This window comes from Lagopus muta, chromosome 2 (genome assembly GCF_023343835.1).
Source record: "Lagopus muta isolate bLagMut1 chromosome 2, bLagMut1 primary, whole genome shotgun sequence".
Classification (NCBI taxonomy): Eukaryota; Metazoa; Chordata; class Aves; order Galliformes; family Phasianidae; genus Lagopus; species Lagopus muta.
The window spans coordinates 81089686-81114348 of record NC_064434.1 but is presented as its reverse complement, the minus strand read 5'-3'; the positions used below and the strand labels follow the sequence as shown (position 1 = coordinate 81114348).

Here is a 24663-nt window from a genome sequence, read left to right as displayed (position 1 = left end):
CAAGTCTTTGCTTTCTTACTTTTCTCATCCCTTGTTATGTTGGTCAGCAGGTAAGCAGATTTCATCTGACTGAGCCGTGACTCAGCAGAGAGCTGTTTGTTCCTCTTGCAGCCTTTGGCTGAAAGGAAGAAGGTGTTTGCTGAGATCTTTTATCTTTATGTAGATCTCCTGCACCACTGTAGGAATCTGGGACTGTCTCCATCTAAACATGGCTAAAACTGCTGCTGTGGTTGGAAGCCATTAGGAAATGCAAAGCTGGGTGTATATATACAACACTGTTTCATCATCAAAGCAGCTGAAGAAGACTGTATTTCCACATGTAGTACAGAGACCTCTGCCTTCCTATACCTTTCCTCTGAGGATGAACTGCTACTTGCGTTCTGCAAACAGATGCTTGGAGGGAAGGGGAGGGATGTCTGTGTCATCACAAGGCAGGTAACAGTGTCATAGTACAAATGGGTGCTGTTGACCTTGTTTCTCAGGCAAGTGCTGATGAAATATTTCTGATTTTTGTTTTTTAAAAAGAAAAAAAGAAAAAAAAAAAAAGGCTTGGTGATCCAGTATCTGAAGTGTTTCAAAACTTTATTGTACAAGCCAAATATTTCCAGCTGTTGCCTCCAACTTATTTCCCACAGCATCTTGGCCTGGGTCTGCTAATGATCTTTCATTGTTGATGGCATGAGATATCAGCTGAGCCAATGTTTATGCTCTGCAGAAGGATATCCCTCTAGCCTTACTTCATTAATGATTTTAAAGCTTGTTAACCTGTTTATCTTCAAAGGATGGAAGCTTTTAATGCTAAATAACTTGGGCAGAATTTATATAGATTTGGATAATGAGTACAAATGGATGTCAGTCTCCAACTTGTGTTATGAACTGGGAGATACCGTGCATAGAGTTCAGTTGCTACATATTGAGGTGAGTAAGGTTAGAGAATGTACATGGGTGTTTTAAGCAGCATTGCATCTGCTAACTCCAATCCACTGAGTGTTTCCATCTTCAAAGGAAGCAATTGCTAAGATACCTGATAGTGGGAGATTTGGTGATTGTTTAATGTATTTTCTGTGATCATCTGTGTGTTGTCTTGTGGCACACTGTAACTTATTGAATGGTTTAATTTAAATGCAAAGCAACAGGAAGTATCTTTGCAGTTGTGGGATCAGCTGCTTTCTCTTGTGAGATTTTATAAAACTGTATATGCAAAGCAGTTGTGAAGTTTAGATGCATAATCTCTTGTATATCATTCTAAAGTTCTTTCTTAAAGAGTTGATGTCAAGTTGTTCAAACCTGCAGACTGGCTGTTTTGTTACTATTCTGGATTTCAAATAAGTCTTTAGAGATTTAAAAGTGAGGGGGGTTTTGCTTTAATTTTATTTTCCACCATTTGTGCTGGTTCTGCTTGCATTTTAAACTTCCTTTTGTTCTGGATATGAAAACATTATCACCCAAACTTGGTTGTTAATTGTTGTAAACTTTTACTTAGGGCTTTGCAGTTACCAGTGAATTAATTTTCCCGATGCTTGGGAGTGTTATGCGTATCTTAGAGCCCAGAGGTGTTGATGAGACATACCTAAGGCCATAAAGTGTGTCAGCAGTGTAGATGAGGATTTAATTTGAGAGCCTTCTTTGACTCACTGCAGTTAATGTGCTTGTGTCAGTCTGCGGGCTTTGCGCATGAGCCAGAATTTGCAATGCTGTAGAGATTACATCTTTTTTCTTTTATTGTTCTAAAACAACTCTTTTAGGCTGTGTTCATTTTCCTTTGAGAAGTGGATATTTTTAAAAAGTTGCTTTCTAGATAAGTGATATGGTACTTTTGCTTGAAAGGAATCCTGATTTACAGCTAGAACAAAGCATTAACTATTCCAGTAGCAGCCATACAAGTTAAGATTTCAAGAGATGAAAGTCTTCTCCCACAGACCAGGTGGAAAGACATGACCTGTTTTCATTTCCACTTGCTTGCCTGCTGAGAATCCCAGAAGCAGTTTGTTCTGCTAAATCCTGGGGATGATTAGCAGATGCTATAAGTCAGAGCCAAGGAGGCAACTAACATCTTGGTGGGTGTGTGTGAATGCAGCTGCAGAACTAACAGGTTCATTACTTTAATGAGTTTCTAATGATCCTCTTGGAGCCAGCACAGGCAGATTCTACCCGAGAGGCCTGCTGGCACTCTAGCTCCCAAATGCAGGGCCCTATTCCTTCTTGGAAGACGAGGAACAAATCCTTCCTTTAATTCTAAAAATGACTTAAACAAAAATTCCAACTCAAGAAATTGTCACTTGCCTTGTCATCAGTAGTTCATAGCCAGTAGTCAGAACAGAATATAAGGCATTGCATTGAAATGTGATAGAAGTAGCAGCTCACTGGGATATAAGGTACTTCTGCTTTATATTTGCATTCATCAGCTGTTTTTCTGCTTTTAAAGGTTGCAGACTTGGGAATACCACTGGCTCTGCATTCACAGCCTGGACCTAGGCTTAGGTGCATGTCTTTATGACTACGATGATCTTTTTGTTTGCTTTGACAAGTTCACTTGGGTTTGCTTTGGTCTCTGCTCCAGAACATTACACAAAACAAAAAATTTGTTAGAAGAGAACTATGGTATGGATGGGGAACTGATTTTCCAATCCTTCCAGTCCAATACTTTTCCTTGCTGTATCGCTCAGCAACTTTCTCAGATGTTGCTGAATGAAATCTGCAGCTCAAAAATGCAGAGCTCGATTTTGTAGGTGAACATGTTGTTTTAAGGCTATCTGCTTGAGTGAGGTAACACTGCCAACTAGTGGAATGATTCCTCTCAGGGATGAGAAGGTATCCGGACCAAAAAAAAAACCAAACAATTTAATAAAAATACATGTAAATCATAACAGCTGTTACAACAGTCTCATTAGTATGTTTTCAGACAGGGAAAAGATTGTGTTTGTGAAATAAGGCATTTCAATTGGTGGAACAAAAAGCGTATCATTAGATTAATGACAGGGTGATTTTTGACCATGCACTAGATCCTATTAGGCTTTTTCTTTTTTACAAATTAATTAATCTCGCCCATAGTCTTACCATTTGTGCTAGTGGTTTCAAACTGGGAGAAAAGAATACATATTATACCTATCTTATTTTCGCAGTAATATTTTGGGATTTCTTTCCTAAAACCATGCATTTGCAGTGAGGCTTGAACAACTCGCTCTGGCTCCTGTTTAAAAGTGAAGGCTTATTCTGTAACAACGAGGAATATTCTTCCAAAAGAGAACAGAAAGCTTTTTTTCTCCTCCCTCACACTCAGTCTTAATTTCAGATGTATGTCCCCTACTGGAGTTCATGAGATGTCATGCCACAAGTTTCTTTCAGACAGTAAGTTTCAAATGTTCACTTAGTTCAGAAAACTCACATGCCAATTAACAACTCAATATCATTAGGTTATAAACAAAATGTCCCAGATTAGGAAGGCACCTTTCAAACACTGCTACAAACTGGTTAGAATTAGGATAACAATTTTCACTTTGTGTCAGATGGGCATTTTCAGGGGTGGCTGTGTATAAGTACTCTCTCTTCCAAACCTACTGCTTTCTTGATGCACTCTGTTTCTATCAGCACCCTGATTTTGGGGTACTTTATTATTTGGTGCTAAGCTATGAGAAATATTTCTGTATTTTTCTGAGCAACTGGCTTGACTACCTGCCTGCCTAACATTTGAAAAGCAAGCTCTCCATGTCTTATCAGTGTTTATAATTATTAATTTTGTGTTCCTAACAATTTTGAGCCTATCTATATTATTCATCATGTTTTATGGCTTCTGCAAATAATAGTGACCTTATATGTTCTGTGAAGTCAGCTAATTTGCCTATGCCTCTTATTCCTGGCAAATGCAGCACAGTCATCTGTATTTTATTGCATCCAAAGGCTAGCCCAGTTTATTTCTCTGTTGCTTAATGAACTTTGGATCAGCTCTGTGATCTCCTGCATTTAGCCGTGATGCTGAGGTTAGAAGCTCAAATTCTCCTTGCCATAGAAAAATGTGGATCAAGCCTAAAGAAAATATTTAGGGGGCTAGTTTTGTTTTGCAGTAAAGCTCTAAATCTGTAAACTCTGTAACCATAGCTTGTTTACTTATTTATACATTCATCTGTGACAGTTTTGAAGGTCGTACTCAAACAACCTTCATAGAAACATCTTTCTAGAATTAGTGCTGAATTTGGAAATCCTCTATGTTGCTTGTTTCTTACCCCTCTTCAGACTTGTTTTTTGCTTCTAGACTCTAAGCTTCATGATTTGCATATTGCTTTCATTATTCACTTCTCTTCATTTTTTAGTTTTTATTTTTAGCTCAGAGACATCAAATACTGATTGCATTTGTGGATAAGATGTACTCTTTGCATTCTCGCCTTTTGTAGCCTAAAGGCAGTGTAACCTCATGATTAAGCCTTAGGTAAAATATAGAAAGAAAACTGTTCCATGATCTCAGCAGCACTAACCATTAACTATGCGAGTGGTTATTTTTAGGTAAGAAGGAAGGTGGAAAATGACTAACATATTTTTCTCACCTGTACTGATACATAGCTTTTATGGAGGCAGGAGGACAGAGGAGAGAAAGATATACTATAGCTTTCTGTGATCTTTTCCACCTCTAGTCCCAGACAGAGGAATTCAGAACAAGTCTCTTTCCATCACAGTTTTTGTCTTTCTCCCCTCTCGTGACCTTACATTACCAGCTCAAGATAAAAGAGAAGGAGGGAGTAGAAGCTGTTCTCAGTTGACCATTCTTCTCCCCATTGTAGCCTTTCTTCTCTGCTTCCTGGCAGAAGAATGCTGCTTTCTTGCTTTTGGGGTTTCTCAGTTGCTAGGAATTCAAAATATTTGTGGCTTTAAAAAAATAATTTTGGAAATTGCATCAGTGCTGAGGCCCTGGGGCTGGAAATGCCAAGCGTTACCTAAGTGGAATACTTGGCAGCTGAGCTCGGCATCGTGTGTTGGGAGACAAACCTGGGGCAAGAGGAGCCAAGCTCCAAGAGTAGAAGGGCCCCCCAGCATTCTCTGAGTCAGAGTTAGGCCTCCACGAAAAGCAGCCCACACACAGATTCTGGTGGCAGAAGGAAACCAAAGATAACATGGATAGGTGAGGAGATGAGGAGTAAGATTTGTCTGGTAGAAAGAAAAGATACTCTTGAAGAAGGAATAAAGCTGTGGGAGGAATTGTCCCTTCTTCACATGGGCATAATGTGCATTGTTGAGGGACGCACAAACTAAGGGAATCTTGCCATCTCTAGGGAAGTCTTAAGATGTTGATATTCCTGTTTTCTTTGGCGTGTAAAGGAAATATGTTTGTTGTCTTAAAATTGATATTTCAGTAATGCCAACAGAAGAAATTGTAAACTGTGTATATTGATGAAGAAAGTAGTCTATGCATGTGACATCTATGAGAGAATCTGAAGTAGTTGAGTGCGTCCTAGCTATTTGCTGTATATGTTGTAAATTCATATGTTTTTGAGAGATTTTGATTTTTGATATTTTTGATCAAATAACTGTATCCAGTTTGCAGTTCCCTGTGTGCTTGATGTGCAGCAGTTTTGCAAGCTGAAAGGTATCATAAAGGTATCATGTCACCAAAAGGTGTTCACGAAGACTCCCATTAAACAGCTCTCTATCTAGAGCAGCTACATAAATGCACAAACTAGCCAACCCCAACTCCCTGATACCTTCAAAACTGGTAGCATGTATGGTACATGTTACATACAAGGTTGTTTCTATGTGCACTGGGAACAGGATATTTAAAAAAAGATGAGTTGCAGTGCGGAGAATGGTTCTTAATTACTGTTTTCATTGCTAACTGTGAGCTTTCTGTAACGGGTTAGCAATGCCTGGATTTGAACATGAGCTTGAAATTTTCCAAAGGGTTATAGTATTCACATATTGAAATTTTGCCTGGCTTCCTGCTTTTGCCTTCTGTAGCTGAAGAGACAAGCAAGGAATCACGTGGAAGGTTCAGAGGTTGAGGAATATCAGAAAAGGGAAATTTATTTTTTAAGAAGAATACAGCAGGATAAGATCTTTTAAAATAGTTCTTCCAATGAAACAGGCTTGTCCCTGCTACAAATAACTCCATCATATATTGATAATATACTCCAGCATGCCTTACTACCACACATTACACCCACACTTGAAAGCTATGCTTAAAGCATTGCACGGCAATATAAGTCTACACAAGCAATAAAACCTGAGCAGTGCTCCAGTATCCAAATAATCGTTTGCAACATCTACACTGACTTGCTTGTTAAAGTAGTAAAGTAGTGCTCTTGTCAGTATGTTGACAAACAAGTTGCTTTGGATTTGGATGGTTGCTAATAAAAATCTCACTTCTTCAGCCATCCTGACTAGTTCCTGTTTTCTCCGGCAAAAGAATTTTACATTATCAAGAAATCTTATTCAAACTGGAAAGAAACTGGGTATTGGCCTCTCATGCTGTCCTTGCTAACTGCCACATGGCAGTTTATGCAATGGTTCCTCCACACTAACTGAGAAGATTTGGCTAGAACTGCACAGGATTAGTCACTGCCAGTGATGGAAAAATGTTCAAGGATATATTCATAAATATTGCTCAGTGCCATTTTGCAACAATATATGTGAAAGAATTTTCCTGTTACTATGATCATGTCTTGCAAATAACACCAGCCTGCTGCAGTGCAGTTGTTCATACACAGCTCTGGGGAAAATTTTATTGCCAGTTTTGCAATCTTCTCAAAATCCAAACCAGGAATTTCCCCTGTTGGTTCTGCTAGGTCTCTGATGGCTTGCCTCATGCTGTTCCCAAGAACCTGAGGTTCCAGGACACCATTTCTTACTGTCTAGAGATGGAGCACAAATGTGGCATGTGTGCTTCTCCAGATGTTTAGGAGAATGCAAGTGTAATGCAGACCTGTAACGTAAGTTCTGCTCTGATGTCTTTCCACCCTTCCAGGGATTGGTTAAGGGAAACACTGATCTCCAAAGTTTTCTGTCGCTCTTCTACCTCTAGATGAATTCTCTTCTCCACTGTCTACTTTTATGATGAATTAGGGCAGATACCTGCAAAGTATTTTCTTGATAAGTATGACCATCCTCTTCCTCACCTCACTATTTTCTTTTGAATACCATTTTGTTCTTGTTGGGGTCTGGTAAGTACAGGCTGAGCTTTTGAAATCATGGTTAAATGAGGAGGGCTTAGCCCTTCCTTTTGTCCTGAAAAGTCAGTCAAGAAAGGCTTTAGCTGACCACCCAGCTACCGAGGAAGAACATGATAGAGATGCACACATCACCGAAGCTGAGCAAGAAGATTTAAGAATCTGCAGTGGGTTCGTGGCCTGAGGCAGGGACACAGGAGGGAGAGGAGTTGTAGATAAGGGTGAGCACATGAATGGGGTGGGGTGAGCTGGAAAAGAATTTGGGAGCAGGATAGAAAATCAAGGGTGGAGGGAAGAGTGAGAACAGAGTGGTGTGAGTTTCCACAGTGGATTGTAGGATCAGGATGAAGATTTGAAATAAGAGGATCTTATGGGGAGAGGCTCTTGAATGGGAGAGTCTGTGCATTCTGTGATTAACATATGGAAAGGTGAGAGGAGGGGACATGGAGTCTTGAAAAGGAGTGCTGAGAAGGAATTTGAGATAGGAGGAAAGCTGGAAGGAAAGGGAGTGATTAGGACAAAGGTAGAAGTTGTAGAGTGGAAGTAATTAGGGCATTCTAGTTCACAGTGGCTCACTGCATGTAGGTAGGTGAGAAATATGACTGGGACAGAAGAGGGAGTGGACTGGTAACTTGTTGTGTGGGTCAGAGGCAGGACAAGTTAAGAGGATGCTCAAGGCTGCAGGGACCTATGACTTAGGAGTGACTGTGACTGCCAGCAGGCAATTCTTGTCCCTATTCATCCTCCCTTCTCGCTCAGAAACCTTGGAGCAGAACTCAGGAAAAAGAAACATCTAGACTCACTTCCTTGCTTCTCTCCTGCCCTTTCCACTTGCTCAGACTATCAGGAGTGTCCTGAGAAGCCCTTTTGCCACCCTTCTTCTCTCACGCTATGAAGGAGGCACACCAAGCAACACAGCAGAAACTCAAACTCACAAAGTCCAAAGTTCTTGCTGCTTCCCATTCCCTGTAAGGGAATATTTGATCTTTGTTTGACTGCTTCCTTTAGATAAACTTGGGCTTTGTACATGTGCTCAAACATTCAGAGCACAGTTCAGAGTTATGACAATAGCCTTCATCATGATTTTTTGTTTCTAAACATAAACCATGGTAGCAAAAGATAAGAACAATTTCATCCAGGTTTCTGTACACTCCCATTTTGTCATTACCGCAGGTGCAAAAATACACCAAAAAGCATTCTATTTTCAGATAGTATGCTTCTTGCTAGCAAAGTCTGAATGAGCTTTCACAAGTCTGTAGGATTAATTTTACAGAAATTACTAAACTCTGTATGAATTCCAGTAATTGCAAATGTGGCCTTCTAATATGCTGTTGGGTCATATGAGGGCAAGATTATGGCCTTGCAAAACCTACTAACAGCAGATACTTCTCATTCAAAAATTGTGTCTGTCAAAGCCAGATACTGTGTGTTGTTTCAATTCTAGCTGTATTCTTTTTCAGTAGGGTAGTATGTTAGAAACACTTGCTAAAAACAGGATAGGAAGAAATGTCTGTGTATATGCATGCTCCAGCAAGTTTAAACTGCTCTTAAAAAATAATGTATTTTTCTGGTCAGAGGAGCAGGCAGTTCACGGTTAGGCTGCGCCTACAGACATTGCTGCGACTGTAGGAGGAGGCTTTCTTCTTTATCATCAGGCAGTTTTTTTCCCAGTTATGTTTCACATTTCAATACTGGTGATTTTCAATAGACTGTTTGTAAAAGCAGAGCAAGAAAGTGAGCAAAACAGCAAATCTTTTATCTGAGAAGCTTAGGCTGGGAATGTACTCTGCAAGTAAGCAATTCTGCTGTTGTCATTGCTGTGTGAGGCTCCTGGGCAGAATGTTGATGAAAAATTACTGAAATACATGTCTGTGACCTCAGCAGAGCACACCTGCAGGTAAAATAATAATAAAAAAAAATATTGCAGACTCTTTTTTCCAGGGCCCAGAGCACAAAAATCAAAGATTTGCCTTTAGATGTTATGTGATTACCTGGTATGGAGTAAGAAACTCTACTGGGATGCAATTAATATAGCAGCCTGAGGTCTATCTTATTGATCTTACAGTATTTTCCTAACTATTGAGATTCTCATATCCTCTTGACTTTTATTACTTGCCCCAACTGGTGAGCTGTTAAATAAAACAACGTCTACCATTGGGAAAAAAAAAAAAAAAAAGAAAATGAAAAACAAAACAATAAGAAACTTGCAGGTGTGACTGTGCTCCTAACCATGACATACAAGATGTGGTAGATGCCCCATCCCTGGAGACAGTCAAGGTCAGGCTGGACCAGGCTCTGAGCACCCTGAACTAGCTGTAGGTATCTCTGTTCATTGCAGAGAAGTTGGACTAGGTGACCTTTAAGAGTCCTTTCCAACTCAAACGATTCTGATATAACCAATTTAAACAAGATATCTACTGGTTTCTTACTTTGCTTTTGACTAAAGAGCAAAACTATGACTGTTGCATTGCTTAGAATTGAAAATTTATCTACTCAGTGCAATGGCAATTAAAAATAACTATATAAAACAATTTCACCTGAAGATGAGTTTCAATACTTGCTTGTCTCTCTTCAGTGAGTGTTGTCCTGTCTACTGTAGATATACTTCTATGCAGCAGATTAATGTTTTTTAGAATACGGTACCAATATATTTGCATGGTGATAAACCATATCATCCTATTTTTTTTTCTATTTATGACTAGGCAGTAGAAGCTATTACTATTTTTATGTGCTCAAAACTGATAACAGCTCTCACTTAAAGACCAAACTTTGCAGCAGAAGCTTAGTTTACTGTAAGAGGCAAAGTGGCCAATTTTGTTCAGTGAGCTAATTTTCTCTTAGGCTTATAGTACTGTAGATACTGCATTTTTTGTGAGTAGAAGAAAAGTTTGGACTCAGTGGCATCTAAGGCTGTATTCAAGTTTAAAGTTTGTATTAAATTCACATGTTACTTTAAGTCTAGTATTTATATGATAACACAATGCTAATTGATCATTTTTTTGTTCTTTTATAGAATCTGGCAGGATATTACAGTCTTTTATATTAGTATAGCAGTCTTTTGTATTTCTGGTGTTTCGAGTGTCTCACAGTAAGCTGTTGTTACAATACAGCACAAGGGACAGAAGCTCTTGATTCAAAACTGTTCTATGGTAAAAATGCTGAAGGCTTACTTGTGGGTATCTTCCCAAACACAAATTTTTCCCTTTAACTTCTAACAGAGTTCTGGTTTCCATGTAGCTGAATGATCAAATGAACCCAGGAAAATGCTCGCTGACTTCACACGTCCTGCTCCTATAATACTCAGCTGGAGCCTTCGGGATAGTGAATACAATGAATATGAACATCAGTAAAGTAATAAACATCCTCAGTGTGGTTAGGAACATGAGTTAGGCAAAATCTTTCCTTCCTTTTACATTTCTATTTTTAGTTTTCTGCAAAGTGATACATAGAAAAACTGAAGTTTTTTTGCCAAACTCTGTACTGATATACATAACCATGACTTTGACCTTTTGAGAAGGTCTGTGGACTTCACTGAGCACAGCACAAAGCAGTATAGGCTGTTATATCCCTGTAACTAATAGGGATTTCAAGATAGCTATTATCAAGTCAGAAGTATTTGATCAACAAAAAATGACCAGTTATCTAAACCTTGGAGAGTGGGATAGATGAGGACAGAATAAAGAATGTAAATCAGCAGAATCATCACAAAGCCAAAGAAATGGGAAAATGATGGAAAAAGTCAGCAAAATCAGAAGTGTCAGAAAGGCAACAAAAGATGCGGTGCGACAAACAAGGGTTGAAGGCTGCTTGCAAAGACAAAGAAATTTTTTAATAAGTGCGTTTCAAACAAACGATCTGTGAGGGATTGCTCAAATCAAGGGGAAGTTTCTCATGGAAGACCTAGATAGCACTGGGAAACAGAGTTTCTTTGCCTCAGCATACGTTAGGGAGAAAAGAGAGAAACTTTCCAGAATTGAAAGAGTTTTTGTAGAACAAAATCTGGAAAATACTGAAAATAAAGCCTGCCCATTGGAGCTGACAAAATAGAATAGCAACTCAGCAGGATGGTCCCAGGGCAGCTGGTGTCTTCCCTTATAATCTCTCCTTCCCCCCCAACCCCCACCCCCCAATAGAGTGTAGAAGGTGAACACTGACAAGCGGACAGCAAAGACTCAACTACAGCATCTGCACTGCCCCAGCAGAGTACAGCTTATGTGGAAAAAAATCTTTTTTTTTCCCCAGCCTGTGTACATGGTGTGTATTGGCATTCTTTAGTATTCTTTTCGTGTGCAAAATCCTTCAATTAATCTTCAGCTGAAGTCTCCTTCTACTTTCCTTCCTTTTGTTGAGGATTTTTGCTTGATAGATAGAATTTGGGCATACAAAAAGGGAAGCTTTTCTTCTGCTTATATGCCATCCTTGATGTGGAAAAAACACTAACAGGCATCAGCATGTGTGCAAAAATGTATATATTAGAAGCAATGGTAACAAGTCCCTTCTTGCTGTTGAGTGAAAGCAAAGGTACTAGCGCTTCAGTTAGCATGGGCAGTGCATGCTTATGGTCAGAGTAAATGTTATCTTAATGCTCAATTAAGTCTTACACTTAAGAAACTGAAATCTTCAAACAACTTCAACGCATGACTTAATGTATGGCTTTATTTCATAACTGATTTAGTCTTCCTTTAGTTTCTGATTACTAGCTCCTGGTTAGCAAGGCCAGCCTCAAGAGAAAGGGGACAAATTGCATCCTCCTATGCTTTGCAAAAATCTTTTCCCTGGAAATTAGATCAAGATACTTTAGCTCTTGTAATCTACATTGCTGCTCTTTGACACTTGTTTGGCAACTGAGACAGACAGGATTCAAAACATTATCTTAGAGGTGAAAGGCTACATATCCTGTTAGTGGGAAAACTTTCATCTACAAAAAGCTGTGGTATTTGTCTAGAGACTAAGGAAGATCTGACATCAGGAAAAGCCTTTGTGAAATCCACTACAGTAACAGAGGTATTCACCTTGATTTAAAGCATTATTTTATGGTGAAATCTAAAAATGGAGCAAGATTGAGCTATAACTTAAATGCAGGAACTAAGACAAATAACAATTTCTATGAGGAAACGGAAGTGCCACAGGGATTGGGTTCCAAAGCAAACTTGTCTTATGAAAAGGATATGATGTTAAGTAATGGAAAACAAACCAAGGATTCAAAAAAATATTTTCTGTCAGAAATGATAATAAAAAATGAAAAAGATAAATAGAATTACATAACTGCCTGACATTCCGGAAGGAAAGTGTGCTTTTGATTAAAATACTCAAGAAATTGTTGAAAAATTTATCCTAGTGGAATTAGTACCTCTATGATGTTGCAAAGGTCAGAAAAAATGTAAAGTATTGATTACCTTGCCTGTGAATCAATCCCACAGTAATGCCACAATGAAGACCTAATATAGTCGGTCCTGTTTGTCTTAAGACATTTTCTGAATTTTTACTATTGAAACAATTCACTTTAATGAAGAGTTACTGGCTTTGTTTTCTTTGTTTGTTTTCCCTGCTTTGCTTTTCTGTAGTGGAGCAATAAGAACTCAACTCAGTTGCAGTTTGGCAAGAATTAAACATGGAGGAATGAGAGAGGGAAGAAAATAAATAAATTGCACCCCTTCCAGTGCTACTTGTTTGGAACCAAATGACAGCACAGTCATTCTGCCATGCTTTCTACTGGGTTCCATCAGTAGCTGGCATGTTGTACATGCACAAGAGGAGGTCAGGCAGTTTGCTGAGCGTTGCCTTTTTTACTCTGAAAATTGTGACCTTCCTGCTCCACTGAGCAAAGATGGTCAGGAGTTCCTGGAGCAATTTTCCAAATAAAAGATACTTTTTTTGTAATCCAAATTTCTTGAAGGAATGTTTCAACAGAAGATTTTCCAGTAGCCTGCTAAGTCAGATCTGTAGGCTGAGAGAGACCAGAGCAAAGGCTGGATAGAGAGACAGACGTACTGCTTCACAATGTGCCATGATGTGACCCAGTAGCACTGATGTAGAGATCACAGTCTCTGTTAAAGTTGCCTACTGAAGTCAATAACCCCTCCCCCCCCCAGTATGTCTCCTAATTAGTTCAAGGCAATTTTTTTCCTCTTTTTTTTTTTTTTTCTTTTTTTAATTTGTATTTTATTTTATTTTTTCCCACCAAATAATCAACAAAAAAACTCATAATTAAAAAATACTGAGAAAAAAACTTCTATGGAATCAGACTTTTAAGGCTATCAGTTTATAGGTGCAGAGCAGAAAGAATTTTGATCTTTAAGTTTTTGCCTGTATCTCCTTTCCAGCAGATAGTTAATTTACTAATTGCCAGTATTTTTAAAATGAACTAATGTTGCCATCAGGTCACCATGAACTGCTTTTACTTTGCTATCGTCTTTGGTTTTCTCCAGATATGACCTTACCATACGTAGGTATCCTGGAGAAATGATCTGAATATGGAAACGTTGACCTGACAATCTGTTTGTTGAACAGCACTGTTGGAGGAATACAAGGCACCAGAGCATTTTTCTGCAAGTTCAGATGATGCTCTCATTGAGAAAGTCCCTAAAAGTGTCCTGTTCCCTATTTTTTAGTACTGAAAAAACAAAATATTTACTAAAACTTGCTTTCCTAAAGTAGTTGGTCTTCAGTAAGCACCTATTTGTGGATCTGTACAGCTGAATATCTTCAGACTCCCTTTTGCCTACCTCCCACCAGTTCCTCATCTCCATGTCTGCTTTACATATACTTTGGTGAACAGGCAAAGGGTACGGGGTTGGAGAGGAACGCAGGAAACCTTAATTTCTCTCAACTCTCAATAATGCCTTTTTGCTACCATCTAGTGGTGATAGACAGGTGTCATAACACAGGTGCTTGCAGAGAGGTGGATTTTAGCAACAAGGAAAAAAGATGGAGAACTGCATACAAAAGTAACCCCAGAATGTCTTTGCTGTAAGATTTTGCTTTGCAGTCCCTTGGTGCTGATCCTGCTGCGCTTTCTGTCAGTCTATGGCGCAGTGCAGAGAGGCCAAGGCAGGGCTGTGACCTGCTCTTGCCTGGGATCCAGCCTGCCTTGATACTACAAGTCTTTCTTCTGCTGTTCCCAGATAATTGATGCTTGCCTGCTTTGGGGTGCTGCAAGATGTTAGAATGCCTGAGATTGTGTGATACCTATGATGCTGAAGGAAAGGCCACAGTTGTCTTTACCCTGCAATCAGTTTCATCAAGAGGGCAGTGGAGCCTTTACTAAATATCCTGGATCATGTCATAAGGGACGCAACACATCAGCAATAACAAGGCGTGATGACGATATGTCTGAGGGTTACAAAGATGTAAGTCAAGTCCAGAACCTTCTATTACCTGTTGTAATAGGTGGCCCCAGCCTAAAAACATTGCCACCTGCCAAACTGGGAGAATATTTTCCACTTATATTAGAGGTATATGCCAAAAATAGAGTGCTTGTTTTAAAGAGTACAAGAGAATCTCCCCTAGAACTTAAATTTAAATATTGATACTGAGGAAAAATAAGGCAGGCAGGAAGGAAGGAAGGAAGGAAATGTCCTCTGAAAATGGAAAGCAGTAGGTGGAAAACCTGAAATCAAATTCTGAAATCAAGATAGAGAAAGAGACATTAAATATAGAGGTCCATTTTTGGCTCAGAGCACCACAAACAGTTCCTAAAGAAAAGGACTTTCTTTACATTGGTGCAGAGCTCCCTTTTCAATATCCCACATTCTGAAGACAGATATTTTGTGTAGAACACAGTAATACAAATCCAGAATATTTCATTCTGTTTATATGTGTGAGTGAGTTCAAGGAAAAACAAATATCTATTTTGGTCAAGATCAATTCTACAGCGAATAAATACATTTCCACACATACATGATGGAAAAGTCTCTTTTCCTTTTGCTTAAAATTCACTTACCTTAGAATCCCAAATATATTTCCACCCAGAAAGAAAACAGGAAAGAGAGAGAGAGAGAGTAATCACCTAATGTAAATTGTATTTCTGTCCCTAATCCTGGAATTAAATCCTTCCAGGCCTCTGCAGTCAACCCACAAATACATCTTTGGAAGATCAGACTTAGAATTGGATGCCTCAGTAACAGGAAAGAGGTGTACTCTAAACTTCATTGTGCAGCTTTCCAGTGTTAGCTGTATGAATTAGTGAAGATTAAAGCTGTCTAACTCTTGGCTCTGACAAGCAGAAGTTAGGTTTTACAAAATACATGTTGAAATTCAGTGTGCATGTGATAAAAAAAACACACTTATTGAACAAACTGCTATATTTTGAAAGGCGAATCCTATCTCACACAAGCAGATGACATGGATTTAAATTTTCAGTTCTATTTAGGTCCCAAATGATAGACTAATCCTAACTGTGAAATATTTCAGTCACTTAGAAAACAGTAAAAGAGAAATAAATCACAAGGCAGCTGTAGCTCTAACATGACCAAAAAACTAATGATCCATATACTCTGTCTGCTTTTCTATAGGTGATGTGAAACTGAGTTTAATACATGAATCTTCAAAGTAATCACATCAAATGACAGCAGAGGGAGCTATCATTTCTCTTCAGTTTATGGTGTCCTTGCTGAATCCATTGCTCTCTTACGCTTTGTGTAGTTACTATCAGGAATCTTGAAAAATACCAATTCTGAAACGTGATGGAACTTTTCCTAAAGGGAGTTAGAGACCGACAAGGGAGGAAGAAAATACATGTAAATATGCAATGTTTAAAATACATGTAAATATGCAATGAAATCATCTTCTGAACATGAAGGCCCTGCAACAAGCACTTTGTTCTTACAGAACTAAAATGTAAATAATGTTGGGCTTGTCTGGTTAAATTTACCTTTTCCCTAGAAACATAAATGACAGACAAGTTAATCTGTAAGTTCTTATCCCTCATGAATTTATAATTTATCTGCTACATTTTGCTATCCTTACTGAAGCGCTCACACAGAATGGACAGGGTAACACTTGCTAAAAGTGTGCAGTGTCCTGCCCATGGAAGCCACAGGGAAACCATACATTCATCCATTGAAAGAACTGACAAATGAATATGTTGCATCCTGTGCTGCCCTATGTGTGAGATAAATTAACTAGAAAAAGGTTTTTTTTCCCTTTTTTTCTTTTTTTTTTAAATCTGAAAACTCAACGGGCACATATGAAGCATGGATTCCTTGGATATTTTCTTTTCTTTCCTTCTGGGGCTTGAGTGATGAAAGCATGGCCTATGTGGCCCCAGTAAGTGAAGTACTGAAACTCTGGTCCACTCAGATTGAAGTGAACAGACAGGTGAGGTTACATGCTGAACTGGCTGCTGCAAATCCAATGCTGAATGTCTTTTATGATAAGCCCCAAAATACCGAAATACAGCCCAAGATTTGTTTCTAGACCCACTTGAGGCAGAATGAATGCTCCACATCCTCACACTGAAAGCAGCTAGAACAATGCCTGAGATCTGCTTGTTACAAATCTAGAGGCTCGGCCATGGCCCTTCCCTCTCCCAACAGGCAGTGCTGGGCCTGATGAACCCAGGGTATGGTTTGCCCTTTGGGCTGCCAGGGCACACTGCTGACTCAGATTCAACTTGCTGCCAAGCAGAACCCCCAGATTCCTTTCTGCGGGGCTGCTCTCCTGCTTCTTGTCCCGCAGGGCAGGAGATCCATTTGTAGATACGTAGATCCAGGGCTGCCCCTTTATCTTATTAAAATCCTGGGTACAAGATACAAGATTTGTGAGGAATACCTGGAATACAACAGAGTAAATTGACAGCATCTGTAATGGCAAAAGCAGAAGTTGCAAGTATTTTTTTTATTATTATTTTTATTCTTTTTTAGGGAAACAACACGAAACAAGTTTGTGTGATGCCAGCAAGTCTCACCGCAGTGAGGTATGAATTTAGTTGCATCTGTCACAAGATGTAATTCTAATCCCAGTGTGATCCTGGCAAAGCTCCACTGGCTTTGATAGAGTTGAGATGGCACTTCACAGGGCCTCATCAGTTCAGGAAAGCTCAGGGTCTGCTTTGGCATCTCCATTTCTCACAAATGCGCTGCAGTGTCTCATTCTTGCCTCTGCTGTTCCCACAGGCATTCACTTATCCTTCCCTCCTGTCTGCGTGTTCACTTTGACCACCTTGCCTGGCTTTTCAACAAGCATTTTATGTCCTGATCATTGATCAGTGGAGAATGCTCGATGTGTTCATTATGGTTCTGCAGACAACTATATTGTTCCTTGGGACGACTGTACATCCATCCGTTGGTAATCAGTGGCATGCTGAGGATTTTCCATTATTGAAGATGTTGGAGGTAGGCTACAGTATTACAGATTAGATTTTGGAGTACTGCATAGACTTTTTTGCAAAGCAAGTTTGGCAACATTTGATTCAAAGAGTTACTGATTTCTATCAATAATCAAAGTTGCTTTTCACTAGCTCTCTGCCATTAGTAAAGGCTGCACTTCTTGTCCTTTATGGATGTAAGACTTGTTTAGATCTTGATTCTCTTTTTCTATTTTATGTCATATAGATCTTCTTCTAGGCCTTTTTTTCCCATTTATTAGAACAAACACTGATAGGAAAAGTACAATGTCTGTGAATAACACTCCATTAAGTTTAACTTACAAAGTTGAGTGAATTAACTCAGATTCTCACATTTCTAAGAGCTCTGTCAAAATCCAGTGCAGATGTTGGGGCTAAGGGATGACAATGAGCAGAAATTTGAACAAGTGAATAAATTTGTTGACGGTACAACAAATGATGGTATTTTCACACAATCTGGTATTTTTTCAGAAGTCATGGTTTGGATCTGTGTCTCGTAGATATTGTAAAGATATACACCTACAAAGATTTTTTGTTAAGTAAGCTCATTTCTGTTTCAAGCCACAGAGGAATAGGTTTGCTATGATGTATCCCTCCTTTGTTTTGTCTTGTCTTGCACTGAATAATATGTGGGAATTAAGAAAAAGCATTTAGCCCCAGCATTTAGCAATTAGCCTGGCTTACCTTGGGGTGCAGGTGCTGCCTCACATGTATTTGGATTGCTTACAGGCAAGTCTATCAGTATGAGCCTAAGGCTCCAAGCAGCCGACTGGAATGCATATCACCAGATATGTTGATTTACAGTCATTTGGATGTTGATGACTTGCCCTATCATACAGGGCAGCGATGTGAAGGTATGAGAAATGGTTGCTGCATAAACATTCTGTTCCTCTGACAATCAGATCAGTCAGTACTCTGCTGCCCATTGTGTTTTCACTGAAAAGGTTGTGTACATAAAGTAGTCAGTGTGACCACTGACATTTACTGTGCATTTTTAAAGAAAAACTTCTGGAGACAGAATGTATATGTGTGTAAGGAGGTAATGCACTACATTTTTTGCCTTCCTCAGTTTTTATTCAAATCTTGCTGTTATATTTATTGTTATATGATAAAAGCAAACAAACCAACAAAAGGTGTAATTATGGTCTTTTGAATCTGAAAACAGTTTTAAAAGCTTTGAATTCTGAATCAGATCAAAGTAGTGTATATAACAAGATAGTCTTTGCTAGAGTTCTCATTGGTTGCAACCTTCTAAATGTAATAAAACAAGTGAAGTTGATCTCCCTTTCCTGTTTTAATTATGTCACTAAATAGCTGCAATCTCCAGCTGACATTGTAATAGTAAGGGGAACTTACTGTTTTTTTTTCCTGAAATGGAAGTTTCTCATGAAATCCTAAGGAATATTTCAGATAGCTGTGATGGAAACAATAATTCTGATTAGCTCACATTTGACTGTGTTTAAATACAGAGCATTTTGGCATTCAAAACAGTATTGCAAGGGCTGATATCTCAGCTCTTTTTAGCATACAGTGTTGAATACACAAACGTGCACATCTTGAAATCACACAAATGTGAAAATCTGCAATTCAGAATCTAAATTGCTTCGATAAAAAGACAGACAAAATATTTCCTTTAAATCTAAATGTGAAGTACCTTTATGCTGCTATTTTAGGAAGCAAAATTGGTAACTATTTTTTTTTTTTACAAAGGAAGCATCTCTCCTCTGTACTTTAGTACTGATTAGTAAATGGATATGCAGAAAGCTCTGTATGAAATTAGACAAGCATGAATCTGTGCACTCCAATATATTTAATACATGTTCCCTAAGACCTCAACAACTAAAGCTAATGCTCCCTCAGCTCCATTGAACTAATTAAGTTAGGTCGTTATGTTAATAATGGGCTGCCCTTCTGCCTGCATTTATAGCACTTAGCGAGTCAGTGTGTGTGTGTGTGGATGCTTACTGCATGAAGGAGAAAGCTTCTGTCAGTGAATTAGATTAATCCATCACGAGAATTAATGTGACATGATTACTGTTGATATATGTGAAGAAGCAGGCGTGCACGAACTTGACGCAAGGAGATATCTGCAGCTGTAGGAAGTAAGAAACACTTCAAAACATTAGGCAAGGGCTATGAGCCTGTACAGCTGAACAAATGGGCTGCTGATGCCGAGATGTGCTGAAGGTAGGCTGCTGATATGACAAATGCACAGGGTGCCATGGGATCCCAATGCTGCTATCAAGCATTTAGTTTAACTCAGTTGTGTTGATGTTTTGCTACAGACTTCTAATAACACCTCTTGTGTAAAATATTTCCCCAGATTAGTTTTCAGTTATTTTGCTTTCTGAAGAAGAGATGCTTGAAAATCAATTAGGAAAAAAAAAAAAAAAAAGAAAGAAAGAAAAAAGATCAGCTGTACTTTGGACATTATTTTGGTTGTTCTCTAATTTTGCCAATTATTTCATCAGCCACTTCATCTCCTTCTGTTCTGCTGACTGTGCGCCATGTCCAAGGTTGCTAATGATTTGGAAGTTCCCAACTACTGAAATGTGGCCCCTTAAGCCAGTGGTAACGGGCTGAGAAGAAAATGCTGCATTGGTAAATATTCTTTTGTGTCATAAATATTAAAACATAATGAAGAGTTGATAGCTGCGATAAAGGAAAAAGCAGAATTGCTGAAGTGAAAATTTATAAGAATAACAAATTGTCTTCCTGACAGAGGTAAATACGCATGTGGGCTTCTTTGTATGGCAGATACAACCGTTAGAATGCAGCATAAAGCCAAGCCAAAATAATTGCAAGGTTTTGAGATGATCTTAATGCTGCTTCCTAGAAGGTGGTGGGCAGTATTAGAATTTCAGTTATCAAGAACAAAGTGGTAGAGAACTACCAACAGCATCTGACAATTTAGATTACGACATACAACAGCATTACAATTTAGCTACGAGAGATGGTTTAGTAGCTATGAGAGATGGTTTAGTAGCTTGTGGCACTGGTAGGAATGGGAGGGTGGTTGGACTGGATGATCTTGCAGGTCGTTTCCAACCTTGTGATTCTGTGAGATCAATCATTTACTTAGCTTCAGCTCATAGGAGCAAGGTTTGTCTCATAGTACCATGTGTAATTTATTTTTCTTATACATAGTGAGAAAAGGTACTAAGATACTCAAGAGTCCTGAAGAAACAATCTCAAATTCACAATGCACTGTCCTGCATTTCCAACCACTGGCTGAGGCTGCAGAGATAAGGATTATTGTGTTGAGGACACTTGTAAGCATTGGAGTCAAGAGCAAATTGCCCAGATGGTTTGTTATGCAAACGAATGAACCCCCCCCTCTCTCCCCCCCAAGTATCTATTCAATGAAGCTGTTCATTTTAAAACAGGATCTTATATATAAAATTAGTTTAGGTATTTGTCTGCAGTGTAGCATCCATTTACAGATGAGGTTACTGTAGTGCATTCAGACTTCACAGGCTTGATTCATGGTATTCATTTGTGTGTTTCCTAACACATTGCAATATACATAGCCCAACCCAGCTATAAAATAGCTATTTGATTGCATGCTAGCAAATACATATTAGACCCAGTACATTTTGAATAAAATTTGACAGCATGTGAATCGCTGGATATAGCTGGCAAAGAATGGCATTAAAGTCAGCCGTAAGTATCAGACTGACTATGGACACCTATAGGGGATAAATACTGCAAGTGCACATTGTTTCTTGGAGGTATTGCTTTTATAAACAGTAGTGCAAGAGGGGAAAAAAATATATCAAATAATGTCCTATGAAGGATATCTTAAAACATTTTGGACTGTGATTTCAAAATCGAATTTCCACAAGTAAAGAGAAAAATATCATTCACTGTGGCACTTTTTGCAAAGTCTGAAGGTTGAAAGAAAGTTATTTTGTAACCAAGCACAAAATAGGCATTTGAAAAATGATTTAGCTGGCAAAAAAACCACAATTTTTTTCCACATTAAGATAACTTAAGAACACCCAAATTGTTTTTTATTAGACTTCTCATATTTACTTCTTGGCTGACACATGCATGAGATATTCAGTCCTAAAGGTCACTTCTGAGAAAGCAATAAGTGACTGGAAACAGCACTGCAGGACAAAATGATGTCTCATTGCTAACTATTATTGGTAGAGAGTGATAAATATTTTACTCCAGAGGCTACAGGCCATCTCCTGTAAATAAATTTCTGTTTCTCAGCTGTAGTGACAGCTGAAAGATGGTGTGACAGAGTGGCTCTTCCTGAGTATAATTTCTTGATTAAAGAGAGGATGAGATGGAGTGGCCTGGATGTGTCACCTCATTGCCCGCAGCAAGGCCTGAGGGCTGCCTCTGTGGGGCCCTGGCTGCGTGGCTGTGAGGTGCCTGTGCCGCACCTTGAGTACTGTGTTCAGTTTTGGGCTCCTCACTACAGGAAAGATGTTGAGGTCCTGGAGCGTGTCCAGAGAAGGGCAACAAAACTGGTGAGGGGTCTGGAGCACAAGTCTTATGAGGAGCGGCTGAGGGAGCTGGGATTGTTCAGTCTGGAGAAGAGGAGGCTCAGGGGAGACCTCATTGCACTCTACAACCTCCTGAAGGGAGGGTTGTGGTGAAGAGGGATTTGGCCTCTTCTCCCAGTCAATGAGCAGGACATGGGTTAATGGCCGCAAGTTGTATCAGAGGAGGTTTAGGTTGGACATAAGGAAGAACTTGTTCTCTCAGAGAGTGGTCAGGCACTGGAATGGCTGCCCAGGGAGGCGGTGGAGTCGCCGTCCCTGGCAGTGTTCAAGCGGCGTCTGGATGACGTGCTGCATGATATGGTTTAGTACTAGTGGTGGCAATGGTGATGAGGAGACGGTTGGACTGGATGATCTTTTAGGTCGTTTCCAATCTTGTGATTCTATGATTCTATATGTTTCTCCACTACCAGAAGAGAGATAGGAGAGGCCTGGACAGCCCCAGTGCTTCTCAGCCCTGAGAGCAGCAGCAACAAATGAATGGGGCCTGCATACAGCGCTTGACACACACAGCTGCCATGTCATCCCTTCTTGTCTGGACCAGTGCTGCCCTTTAGGCTGTTCAAGCATCAACACAATGCTGCAGTCACCACAGCTGCTTACATCTAATTTTCCCTTTTGTGTGCTTTGGTTGTTCGATGGTTTACTTTTTCCCTTTTCTATTTGGCGTTGACATTCATCCTTAAGGTTTAATCATGGGGTAAAAAGGAGAGGGAGAGGAGAGGAGGAAAAAGAGGAAGGGAGGAAGCAAGAAAGGGGAGGAAGGGAGGGAAGGAAGGAAAGGAAGCTTTTCAGATGTTTTCGTAGGGGGTGGGTGCTGCTCCACCTTCTGGAAAGGCAAGATAGAAGTAGCTGTCTGTCTGTGCCGCTCTACGTTGAGGCCTACAACATCCTAAATTCAGGTTTCGCAGCCTGAGGTACCTCCTACCTCCACCCACCCCCACCATCCTCGGCCGGCCCGCAGGGCGGCGCCCTTCCCTGTAGCCACCGCCCGTAGATGTGGCCACACATCGCCCCGCCCGCCCCACGGGGCGGCACAGGCGCGGCTCCGCCCTTTCCCCTCCCTCGCGCAGGCGCGGCCCGGCCATGTCCGCCGTGGAGCGGCGCCTGGCCCGTTTTCGGGCAGCTCGCGGCAGGGCAGCCGCCGTCCCCCTGCGCCCCGCTGAGCCGCCGGGAAAGGCCGCGGCTCCGGAGCCCGCTGAGAGCCCGGATGGTGGCGGGCAGGTGAGCGCCGCGTGATGCGGGTGGGGGCCGTGCGGCGGCGGCGGCGGGGCCGACGTCTGAAGGCACATCTCGCTGCTGCCTCCACAGGCCCGTCCCGGCTGGGCGCCGGCGCCGGTGTGGGCGCGGCCGCTGCTGCTGAAGGTACTGCTGTGGGCCGTGCTGCTGGCGCTGTTCGCCGAGCTGGAGCTGGGGCTGCCCTACTTCGTCCTCTCCCTCCTCTACTGGATGTACGCCGGCACACGAGGCCCCGCCGAACGGCGGCAGGGCGAGCTGAGCGCTTACTCCGTGTTCAACCCCGGCTGCACCGCCATCGCCGGGACGCTGACGGCCGAGCAGCTGGAGCGGGAGCTGCATTACCGGCCCGCCGCCGGGAGGTAGCGGAGCTGGGGCCGGGCTGGGGAGGAGGAGGCGCGGCTGTGCCCTGCGCTACGCAGCCCGTGCCTGACTCCTTCCTCGCCGCTCCCGAATAAAGCCGTAACAAAGCGCCATCAGCTTGTCGGTGACTTTCTGCTTACCACGGGAGGCCGGTGTTGGACTGCACTTGTAAGGGAGTGCCCCGCTGCTTTCCCGCCCGGCTCTGTGTACACCCAAGACGAGGCATGAGGCGGTATTGGTACAACTGAAGCCAGCTGCTGCTTCTGATCATGCCCGTGTTTCATCCAGTACATCAAATTTTGGTGCAGGTTTCTCGATTGCTCCGTGTTACAACGTTTGCTGTCTGCAGTGTAAGGTGAAAATATCTGTTATTACTCCTGACAGGTGACACTTGTGGTTTTAACCATCATTTTGGAAAAATAACTAAGGGACGATGAGCAGCAAATGCAGAACTGCAAGAAGCTCTTAGATGAAAGAGTACTTGCTTGTTGCTGCACTTGGTCTTTTTTTACCACCACACAGCTGGTGATGCTTCTCACCATCATCCCATGTGCAGCCAGGTGCACTTTTCTTTATGAGCCACTTTGTCTTTTTAATGATCCATTGGTATTTCTATTATATAAATGATTGCATGAAAATAAACCACTGATATTAAGCTGTAGTGAAGAGCAGTTAATTGAGTTTACACCCATTTTGTTGAAAACAAAAGTCGCAACCTTGGTCTTTCAAATCCTGTTTCATTGTGTCTTTTCTGTTTTAGCTGTCACTGTAGTTACCACAGGTTCCATCTTTTGTTGGATAAGCAAATGGAAATGTTAATTGGACTGGAAAGAATAATAGGTTAGGGCACAAGTAATACCTTGTGACGCTACTAAGCGTCTTTCAGTATCTCTCTGCAACACTATCAGCTTCTACCACTGCTCTGCTGTATAAATTCTACATGTTACCTAAAGCCAACCACAGAATTTTCTCACTTCTTTCACCATCCTCTGGCTGAGATGTACAAACCAGCTGAGTTCTCGCTGTTCTTTTCACTGATATCACCTAATTC

The 24663-nt window shown here is 40.6% G+C and overlaps 1 protein-coding gene across 1 annotated transcript; it reads left to right on the top strand.

Annotated features, from left to right (window-relative positions):
* Positions 1 to 23065: 23065 nt before the first annotated feature.
* On the top strand, positions 23066 to 24267 carry SAYSD1 (SAYSVFN motif domain containing 1). The gene is made up of 2 exons (XM_048937048.1): positions 23066 to 23237; positions 23325 to 24267. Exons 1-2 carry the CDS (start codon positions 23100 to 23102, stop codon positions 23613 to 23615), a joined length of 429 nt encoding a protein of 142 aa, XP_048793005.1. The 5' UTR covers positions 23066 to 23099; the 3' UTR covers positions 23616 to 24267.
* The last annotated feature ends 396 nt before the right edge of the window (positions 24268 to 24663 follow it).

What these genes read in the sequence shown, in the direction of transcription:
- SAYSD1 (XM_048937048.1), top strand. Translation starts at nt 23,100, where the DNA reads ATGTCCGCCGTGGAGCGGCGCCTGGCCCGTTTTCGGGCAGCTCGCGGC. An exon ending in GCCCGGATGGTGGCGGGCAG is followed by an intron (nt 23,238 to 23,324) that starts GTGAGCGCCGCG and finishes CTGCCTCCACAG; the next exon opens with GCCCGTCCCGGCTGGGCGCC.